At 39.5% G+C, this 10,984-nt stretch overlaps 1 protein-coding gene across 10 annotated transcripts in view; it reads left to right on the plus strand.

The window, feature by feature from the left end:
- Positions 1-4,417, plus strand: part of LOC107387922 (alpha-tectorin) — a 39,116-nt gene extending 34,699 nt beyond the window's left edge. For 8 of the 10 annotated variants that reach the window (XM_070545617.1, XM_070545609.1, XM_070545610.1 and 5 more), the window contains 8 exons: positions 17-294; positions 400-519; positions 1,518-1,702; positions 1,789-1,949; positions 2,152-2,406; positions 2,497-2,656; positions 2,737-2,836; positions 2,931-4,417. In XM_070545617.1, the coding sequence (XP_070401718.1) occupies positions 17-294; positions 400-519; positions 1,518-1,702; positions 1,789-1,949; positions 2,152-2,406; positions 2,497-2,656; positions 2,737-2,836; positions 2,931-2,971 (1,300 nt within the window). In that variant the 3' untranslated portion in view covers positions 2,972-4,417. The remainder of the gene's footprint in view (positions 1-16; positions 295-399; positions 520-1,517; positions 1,703-1,788; positions 1,950-2,151; positions 2,407-2,496; positions 2,657-2,736; positions 2,837-2,930) is intronic. The other 2 variants (XR_011516895.1, XM_070545616.1) reach the window with 2 other exon arrangements.
- Positions 4,418-10,984: the final 6,567 nt, after the last annotated feature.

Consider the following 10,984-nt stretch of genomic DNA (forward strand, 5'->3'; position numbering starts at 1 on the left):
TTTACTAATTTTCTAGATGTGGAACAACAGATGTGAGAAGTCTTGATCCACTGAACAACTGTCGCTTTTTAGCTGAATACACTCAACTCTGCAGAGTGATCACCAACACCAGTGGTCCTTTCAGTTCCTGTCACCTTCACTCGGACCCACAGCCATTCTTCACGTCTTGTGTTTATGACCTCTGCCTCTACACTCCAGCCAGTGGCATGCTGTGTTCAGCTGTCGCTGCTTATGAGAGAACTTGCTCTGTTTGGGGTCTAAACATGTCTGACTGGCGCACTGATTTAAACTGTGGTATGCTTGCATTAGCCTAATATATGCATAATTGATTATATTGTCTAAAATGTTTTAAAATTCATAATCTCCTTGTTTCCTAATATTTTTCTTGTGCTATTTTAGATGAGTCAGACCTGTGTGAACAGCTGGACTGTGCAGAGCATGAGTGGTGCGGGAAAAATTATGGTGTTTATGGCTGCTTTTGTGATGAACACCATCAAAGAACCAGCAATGAAATTTTTGGTGAGCACAACACCTACGTCAAATTTACTGAAGTAAATGATGATGTTTGATCATGATGGCAGTTTTACCTTTGTAGTACTTTTAACTGGGGATGTCTAATGGGCCATTCCCATCTGTACCGGGTTGGCCCGGGCCGGGTAGGGTAGGTTGTTTACATATCTGGGTGGCCTGGTATTTTTCCGGGCCAACCAAGGCTCATTCTCAGCCCTCTTCTCGAGGGGGTCTGCTTCAGGCCGACCAGGGCCAACACACCCACTGCTGACAGCAAATTCACACCTTCCATTAGAGCAAGCCTCTTGATTGGTGGGTAGAATCAGCCCACATGGGCTTAAGACAAGCATGTGTGGAATCAACCGGGCCAGGCTGGGGCCGACTGGAGCTACCCGGCCCGGGCCAACCCGGTACAGATGGGAATGGCCCATAATATTAACCAACCCAATACTGGCCAATATTGGTAGCCTGGCCTGCCAGACTCCTCTTCTGTTTAATTCTGCGCAGAGAAAGGGTCTAGGAACCCTTCTATTCAAATAACTGCACCCCGTGAGAATTCTAGCTGATCCAATCAGCGCTGAGTAGCGTACGTCACACACCATAACGCCGAGTTTGTAATAAACATGGCGACTGACGCGGAGTTCACTGTGGCTCTTTTCTCTGTTCTAAATGATTTAAATTTCTTAAAAACCACAACACATAGAAGCGCTAAAAGCATTTCTTCTAAAAAACAAAAAACAAATAAGATGTTTGCCAGACCCATTTTTTGAGTACAGCTAAAAAAAAACTACAGCTTTGCGCGGTACAGTCAGCATTTCCATCTTTTTTCTGATTGGTTATTTTGAGCTGGCTAGTCACGCCCCTCAAGTGCTTCTCTGCCTGTGAGTTACCAGACTCTTTCTCTGTGCAGAATTAAACAGGACAAGTATGGCATCATTTCGTTTCAGTGGGTTGTCCATCAGAGAGGGAGTAATAAGCTGCTAATTTTTTCTGCTTTCGGTGAACAGATTCAACCATCACTTGTGCCAGCAGCTCAGGGACTATGTCTGTGTCTCGGTGCCAGCTTTTTGAAGCAGGCTTTCACTCCAGCAATCTCCATCTAAAAGACGACACATGCAATGGGACAATCCAGAATGGACGCCTCATTTTCAGGTTCGATAATGATGACCATCTGTGTGGGACAGTTCTCAAGGTAAAATTCACAGATAATGACCTGAGAGCATAATGAAATACGCATATCATTTCTCGAGACTTACGGAGATTTGTTTTTTTCTCTAGAGCAATGGAACACACCTCATTTATGAGAATGGCATTTTTAATGACGTGGATACTCAGAGAGGTATAATCAGTCGTGAGAGGGACCTCCAACTACATTTCTCCTGTGTTTACTCTTTGACTCAGGCTGTGTCCATGAACGTGCAAATAAATGCACTGGAGAGGTATAAACGCCCTTTAATCTACTGGCCTTTTCAACCAGTTTGTTAATTTCAGTTTTGACATGTTTTGTCATGTATATCAAGCCTGTGGAAGTTGTTGATGTGTAATCTGCATCTTATAAATGAATGAAACACATCTAAACATTTCATTGTCTTGCTAGTTCAAGGTTCCACTAAATGTTTTTATTTCCATTTACTTTTATAGCCGTTTAAGGAAGAAGCATCCTGGGAGAGGTTTGTACAACGTGACAATGATTCCCTATCAGGATGCAGACTTCCACTTCCCTCTCACCACCAACTCGAAAGGTACTATAGACATGGAAATAGATGATAGGTTTTATGTGGAGGTGAGAACAGAAGGGGTGGATCAGCACCAGATCTCCACTGTTATTGATTCCTGTTGGGCCACTCCAGACACCAATGCAAACAACCCTATCCACTGGGATCTCATCATTTCAGAGTAAAATATACTTTAGTTTATATTTTTTAGAGCCTAGTCTTGCCATTTTCTTCATTTCCTACATGACACTATCGTCTACCTGGTGTACAGATGTCCTAATCCAGCTGATGGAACTGTAAAGCTGATTCAGAACGGTGTCTCCACTGTGGCTCGTTTCTCCTTCAAGATGTTTACCTTCACCAACTCTGATGAGATTTACCTGCACTGCAACATTCACTTGTGCCTCTTGAGTTCCAACAGTTGCACTGCTGTAAGAACTGCTTCTTTGTTCAAAGTATATAATTCACTAGGAGGTCCGCCTTTCAAAGTTTTTAATGTTTTTTCTTGTAGCCTTGCAATCTGCATCACAAACTACATAAGAGGGAAGTATTATTCCACGATTCTGCAGCCCTGTCCATGGGCCCACTTGTCCTGAGTCAAGAGCATGTTGGTAAGCCCTTCTTAGACTAGTTTTATTTTTATTGATGAAATACATTTTCACCAACATAATTCATCCCTGTTTTATTTTTTATTTTTTAATTAAGTTACAGGTGCAGCAATCCAGAGGAACGGTTCTTCAGACTAATTTACAATAATCCTTCCCTACATTGACTGTTTTCTGATTGCCAACTCTCTGGTTCAATGAAATCAAACAGAAATATCTTAAAGTTCTGGTGTCAAATCCTAGCCCCCAAGGGCCTCTACCTATTCTGTTGAAGTTATTTTTTCTGCTTCAACACAGCTGAATAAGTGGGTCTATAACCTCTTCTACACACCCTAAAACGTTTGGGTCGTTTGTTCAAATAGAGTTGGAGCAAAGAAAACACTAAAGCTCAATATTTGTGTATTCATTATATTTGGGTGTGATTGAATGTAACTTATTTTGGTTGTTTTGTGGAAATGTATTCATAAAATGTAATTTAGGTTAGCATTAGTGCTACAGCATTTGTTTTGCAGTATGAAGGAACCTATTTAATTTCTTTAGCAGGTCACAACTGAAAGGAAATAATGTCTGTAATAGTCTATAAGATGTTGATATTAAATGAAATTTAGCTTTCATTAACTTTAATGGAAAATGGTTGTTTTTGTATGTAGCGTTGTTAATCTACATAACTAGAGTTTAACGCTGTTGCTATTCAGCTTGGATAAATTCTGAGAAAGATCAAACGAATTGGCAAATTAAACTTGTATTATATATATATATTAGGGCTCGACCGATATGCTTTTTTTGGGACCGATACCGATATAAAACTTTTAACAAAGGCCGATAGCCGATATAATGGCCGATAAATCTCCCTCACAAAAAAAGTAAATACAAATGTTCTTAAGATTAAATCCTTCATTCTCTGCCTTTTTGATGCTAACTTATTTCTATATTAAACACCAAAGAACTGTCTCAATAATTCACTAGGGTTTCCAAGTAATGCAAATAAGATTTATTTTGCAATCTCAAAAACAACAGAACACACAAACTACTACTTAAGATGAGCAGATGCTGCAGATGACATCACAGGATGGATCTTTAGTGAAGTAGGCCCACACCTTACTACGATCCTCTTTTTCCATCTGTAATAAAATAATCAGCATAAAAGTACAGTTATATATCTGTTGATACCAAGACAAAGTAAAATACATTAAATGTGGCATTTTTATACTTAAAAGTTTATAAATGCTCTGTTTTTGTTTGGTTCCCCAGCTGTTAAGGATTTCTCATTTAGTATTCAAGTCTTTTTTTTTCCTTCCACTAAATTTTCTACTCCGTTTGTTGTCAGGTTTTTTTCTAGTTATTCTTCTTTCCCTTTTAGGATTCTTTCTTCTTTAAAAAATATTTTCATTTATAGTTCCTCCTATGTTCCCCTGTTGTACTCTGCTCCCCCTCACAGCTCCTCCTCATAAGTAGTCCTCTTTTCATCTCTCACTCCTCAGTGCATACGGTTCAGTTTCAGTCATACTCTGCTGGTTTCAGATCCTAGCTACCTGTTTTTATTTCTGTCACCTGATTTTTGGCATTAAAATACTTTTGAGTTTTACACTTTTGTGTTTTGATCCTTTCCAAAGCAGACAGCATTAGGAAAATAAAAATAAGATAACGTTAAATGACTAGTATGTGGAAATGTATAAGCCTTATGTAAAATATAAGGCTGAAAAATACAATAGATTTATTCTATTGTAGAAAGGAATGTTTATTTTCTCGTATTACCGACCCTACTCCTCTCCCTAGCTGGGAGAGGAGGGGGGACTCCCTGCACAGCGTTTCATTGCTTTGTTGCCAACCCCCCCTCGCCCGTCCTCAGCTGCGACAACGGTCGTGTGCCGCCGAAGCGCCGCAAAACGGGGACCGCCTTCATTCGTCGCCCTTGTTAACCTATTCTGCAGCGCTTCAGCGCTCCAGCCCGCGCCGTGCAGCGATCGTTTGTTTCGGCGTCTGCACTAATTTTTTCGCGAGCCGCGGGTGAACCGCGTGAGTTTGAAAAGACTGCTGAAGAGCGGAGGTAAATTGTCTGAGAATATTCCAGAATGTCTACCAGAAAAAGGCCAGCAGAAAAAGGGGAAGCAGCGTGAGCTCTGCATAGAGCTGCAGCAGTTTTATTTTATTTTTTTCAGGTTAACTTTTCAATACGAGGCCATGAGGCACACAATAAACTTAGGAAGCATGTTGAGGGGAAACATACTTTTGTCATTGCTTATTTTACCGTTCAACTTACCACTGACACAACAAATATGCTTAAAACTGAAGACTTACCTCCTACTTCCTCATCACCGTTGTCTCTGCTTGACTGAATTTGCTTCTGCTGCTCCGCTGCATGTGTGCTGTGACCAGTGCTGGACTGACCATAGGGCATAGCGGGCAACTGCCCGCTGGGCCGACCCTTTCATCTTTTATGGGCCGGGCGGTGTCTGTTTTTTTTTTTTTTCTTTTTTTTTTTTTCTTTTTTTTTTTTTCCTGGCCTCTAGTTGTTGCGGACAACTTGCCCGCGCCGCCCCACGCGACGCCTCGTAAAAGTTGGTGGATTGGCCAATTGGTAATAATACACTCTGGGCTGGACCAATAGCCAGAGGTCTGATGCACCCGCCAGTTGTTTGTGAATCTCAGTAAACAGACAGACGAGCTTAACAAAATGGAGAACAAAAAACGGAAAGGAGGAGCGGAGAAAATTCGACTAAAAAAGAAACTGGCCCTTCAGGCTGATGCTGGCACATGTGTTAAAATCTCACAGTTGTTTGGTAGTGAAGGTTCAAGTAAAATCAATTTAGGAAGTGATGGAGCCTCAGCCCAGCGACAGGTTGGAGAAGAAAAGAGGGAGGAGGAGGAGAAACCCGAGCCGGTGTTGTGCCATAAATTGACTCGCTGCCAAAAAATGATTAGCCACCGCGGGATCGCGCACGGTTAGGTAATTGCATTTCTAGACAAAATTCCCCAGGATTTCGCCCTAAAACTCGGCATATCTAGCAATATGGACATTCAGAAAGCAAAGATAACCTCTTCCGGTACTTAAACAGATGTTTATCGCGGATATTAGTGTGGCAGTGTTTGTGGCACCCTGCGCGGGAGCACGAGGACGTGCTTGTGGAAAGAGGGAGGAAGATGTGGCAGTGTGAGCATCCACAATGTCCCGATAGATTGTGCGCCCTGGCTATTTGGCCAGGGAGATGTCCCTTTGGCTGACTGGTTAGAGCGTATGACTTTCACCCGGGAGTCTGGGGATCGAATCCCGCCCGGGCACTCGTTTCTGCACCTTGCCACATTAGTTTTTCCAGTTCGGAAGTTGTTTTAAGTGTTGCTATTTGTCTTAAACGTTCACAATGAGGATATATTAATCCTTTTTGCAATATTTGCGATTGAAAGATGGTTTGTGCCACAAACTTTGTGGTAAGAACTGGCTTTCTTTATGTTACAGCCTTGATACTAAAAAAATAAATAATGTAAAATGGCACCCTGTATTGAATGTAAACGTTGTATAAATGGAAATAAACAATTCTCCAGCGATAAAATTTTTTCCCCTTCCTTTCTTTAGTCCACTTGACATGGAGCCACAGTTAACTAGTTTGGGGCACATTTTTACTTGAAAAAAAGTATTTAAAATGATCAAGCTTTGGCTTTACAATGACACTGTGTAGGTTGCTATTCATTACGTTGCTCTATTTAAAAGTAACAAGATAAAAGCACTTCAGCACATAAAATCAAGATTGTCACTTGCCAAATAGACTACACCCTCCCGTTTACCTATAAGAAATGCCTCAAAATATCTTTAAATTCTTTATTGATGATTTAATTGTAGACAACTAAAATGGCATTTTACTTGCCAAAAAGTGATTGAATCGCTAAGATTTTCATGGAGGCTAAAATTGACCAAATAAGGGTTTTATGTATTATCTGTTGACGTTACTGTACTCATACTGCCTACTGTGTCATCAAAAACACCCCAAAAATGGCAAAAAAAAAAAAAAAAGATAATTTCCCTTGCCAAAAATTGATTACAGTGTCCTGGTCACCTGTAAAGGGTTACATTTACCTATATTACTTTATTTATTATTTCTTGATGTTATTGGTGCCATCACAGGATGCCGGTGTCTTTCACATTCATAAACACCTCAAAAATGGCAACAAATGATCATTTCCCTTGCCAAAAATTGATTACAGTGTCCTGGTCACGTGTAAAGGGTTAAATTGACCTAAATATTACCTTATTTATTATCTCTTGATGTTATTAGTGCCATCACAGGATGCTGGGTGTCTTCCACATTCATAAACACAGAGTCCTGGTCACCCATAAAGGCTTAAATTGGCATAAATATTACTTCATGTATTATGATGCTGGGTGTGTTCCACAATCATATTCGAATAAACGTGAAAATATTCTGTCCGAATATCTGTTTCTTGTTATAAATATAACAGCTAGAAGGATTTACAGTTAAAATAGGAGAAACACGTGACTCCCCAGGAAGGGTCGTAACACCACTTGCCTCACGCACATAAGTGAACAAAACAAAGCAGCATGGAGACACTCCGTCTCCAACCACCTCTCAGGCAGCGGCCTGCACTCCCCAAGTTCTACACGTCACCAGAACATAAACAACCGCAACACAATAAAAGCAGTGTTATACAAAATGGAAGGCCTGTAGTGTTTATTCTCTTACAGTAACGACTTATCAATTTTTTGGAGGAATTTATTTGAGAATTTTTTGGTTTTTATTAATTGTGCAATAGAAAAGTAATCGCTAGATTAATCATCTAAATAGTCATTAGAATAGTCGACTATTCGATAAAATAATCGTCAGAATAATCATTTTAAAAATAATCAGTTACCCCCAACCCTACTTTTTAGAATACCAGGATAGGAAGGATGGTGTAGGTTTACGTTTATTAGATTGATACATAAATACTACCAATAAGAAAGTGTACGTTGGTGTATGTCAGAAACAGCATAAGGCTTAATGTCTTTTCCAAAAAAAAAAACAGGTGATGGGCCGGTCTCCAGTCAAAATGCCCGGGCTGAATTTTTGTCCCAGTCCAGCCCTGGCTGTGACGGTGAGTGGAGCCACCGGAGCCACACAACATGAGTTCTTAAAGCTGGCGCCATCTGCTGGATAGGTAGCGTAATATCGGCCATATCGGCTGTCTTTTTGGCCGATAGTGTTAATGACCCCTATATCGCCGATATATCGGTCGGGCCCTAATATATATATATATATATATATATATATATATATATATATATATATATATATCCACAGATATTTATATAAGCGATAGAACTGGCTTGGTCTATATTTAATCCAAAGATTAATATTTAGTTTAAGAGATTTAAATTAGTAGCAAAAGTTGATTTATTAATTCAGAAGATTTAAAGTGATCTTTGCTCGTTCAGTGACCAAATATACACCACTCTGTTTCATTTCAAAGAAGAGTCAGGTTTAAAACGTTAAGAATTTATTACTAACAATTTAAAGACAATTCATAAATGACAATTTATAAAAGCTTTGGTATTAAAACTTGGTATTAAAGCAACCTGTGTCTGGAGGAAAACTAAAAGTGAAGTGTGTGTGTGTGTGTGATGGATGTGTGAATGTAGGTCTCAGAAGGTTTTTATCTTAGAGAGAGAAAAACACGTTCTGGGTGAAAGAGTTTGGTTTGCAGCTAAGCTAAATTATTTCTTAATAAGAAACAGGCATTCCAGACACAATCTGTCGGATTTGTCTACCTCACCCAGTTAGGAGACCCCCTTTTGGATCCGAGATGTCAGGGGGAGATGATGACCCCAAGCACGAGGTGGGTAGAAGATCCGTAGTGCAACCTAATCGGTCCTGAGATGTCTCCGGGTCACAACGACTGATAAAACTGGTTGCGTCTCAAAAATCTATTGTATGTTTTGTATTGTTTTCTTCAACAGCATATGTTAATCGTATTCCACATTTTTAAATTTTTTATGCACCAGGAATATGGAGGAGTGCATATGCAATTTGATGTTTTTCAATGGTTTCGAGATAAATAAATAAAATAAAAAACAAAAAAAAAAAAAGGTTGGGGTTCAGCTGGAGTGGGCTGGATCGGCTGTTGGGAGCAGGGACGAAATTTTGATTTCAGAAGTGGGGGGGACACAGCAGGCTTGTGCGGATTTGGGGTGGGGGGTGTTATGTAAAGACCCCTTGACACGTTACGTGCCCATCTCAATAATTTTTCCATCCTCTATATATATATATATATATATATATATATATATAAGTAAGTTAAAAAATGTACAACTCTATTATTATTTTTATTATCATTATTGAAGTGCAGTTTTGGCTGTTGACAATGGATAGGCCATTGTATTTATTGTTTTGGGTCTTTTTTATTGTTTTTGGTGCAACATTTTCTAACAGGGAGTGAGATTCCTTTTTTATTCAATTTTTGTTTGTTATTTTTATTCATTTAGAAGTTCTGGTTCTGGACATTTCAATGTTAAATGAAGGTTTATTTGTTGCATTTTAAAGGGTGTACTTGCATTATTATGATATATTAACATTATATTAGTGGTTATTTTGGTCTAGATAATGTTCACAATATCGTTTATCATCAACAATTTGTTGGACAAAATATCGTCCAGCAAAATTTGTTGCATTCCCAGGCCTAGTCAAAAGTATAAAAATTATTTATACATAAACGGTCCCTCCTGAGATCTGGCCGTTTGTTCATTTGCTGTGTTAGAGGACATGCTGAACTAATGTTTTACACATGATCATCACCCTAACATTTGAGTGTATAAAAACATATTAAATATGTTTTTTCCCTTAAAAGTGTTTAAACAGTTGTTGCATTTCAACACACAAAAAATAAATGGAAAAAATGAGATAAATCTAATGAAAAGTGTACATCTTTGACATTAAGCTTAAAAAAATCTGTTGACGATGATGATACTGTTCATTTTTCAGAGCTTTTTAATGTGAAAATATACATTGCAATAAACAATAAAGTTAAATGATAAAAGTTTTGAAGTTACACTTCTACTACTACTACTACTAGTAATAATAATTATGATGATAATAGTAATAAAAAAAAATAATTATTATAATAATACGAATAAATTGTGTCTGAGGAGTCAGTTATGTGGAGGAGATGAGTTTGTAAAAGTTAGTTTTGAGTATGTGTGTGAAGGAGGAGGTGAGTCTGAGCTTAATGCAGGGGTGTCACATGTCCAACTTACGTTTTGACTTTGAAAGAAGTCTCTTATATCCACTTTTCGTTTTCTTGACATGCTGCCTCCTGGCTGTGCCTAACTACGAAAGACTCACAAATGAACACTTATTCAAATGTTATGTAATGGAAGCTGAGCTGAGCTCTGATATTACACAGCGTCTAGTTGACGATGTGACTCAGTACCGGTGTTCCCTAGCGGCTCCAAACTAGCAAAACAACGTGAGCACGTTCTGACTGTTTACAACTTGAGTGACAGCAGCAACAGCCAATAATACGTTAGCAAGTATCAGCAGAGCCAATAGATTAGCTTTTGGGCGGGTCTAATAGTAAACCGGTTTCGTTTCGGTCCTAGTGCTCAACCAAATCCATTTAATGGAGCGTAACATTGTTTTTGGACGGAAAAAAGTGCAGGGGACCAAAACTGCCTTTTGAAAAAGTGGGGGGGACATGTCCCACCCGTCCCCCCCCCAAAATTACATCCCAGGTTGGGAGAGACGATTATGGATCTGTTGAACCAGAGTTTCCAATTGCTGATAACGGGTGTTGGCTGCGGTGAGTTGTTCCATAAGTTGAGGTATGGCTTGTTCCTGCTGTGAAAGTCTGAGAGAAATTGGTCAGTGCTGCGTCTGCAGGGTTAGTGTTTTGGCTGGAAGATTCTGTCATGTTTGGAGGAAGGTACCTAACCCAAGACACGCAGAATGCAACACAGACCAAGAACGGGGGTAAAAAAAATGATTTGTAAAGAAGGAACTGAGGGTGCACAGATAAGTCTGTGGTAGGTACTGTTATGACAGCTCAGCGTCTGGAAGAGGGAGAACACAGGTGAGCATTGATTCTGATTCAGAGGTCCATTTAGTCAGAGGTGTTCAGCAGAACTTACTGTGGGACGTGAGTTTGCTGGCTGGAGGAGGGAGCAGGTTG

Source organism: Nothobranchius furzeri, chromosome 16, assembly GCF_043380555.1.
Source record: "Nothobranchius furzeri strain GRZ-AD chromosome 16, NfurGRZ-RIMD1, whole genome shotgun sequence".
Taxonomy (NCBI): Eukaryota; Metazoa; Chordata; class Actinopteri; order Cyprinodontiformes; family Nothobranchiidae; genus Nothobranchius; species Nothobranchius furzeri.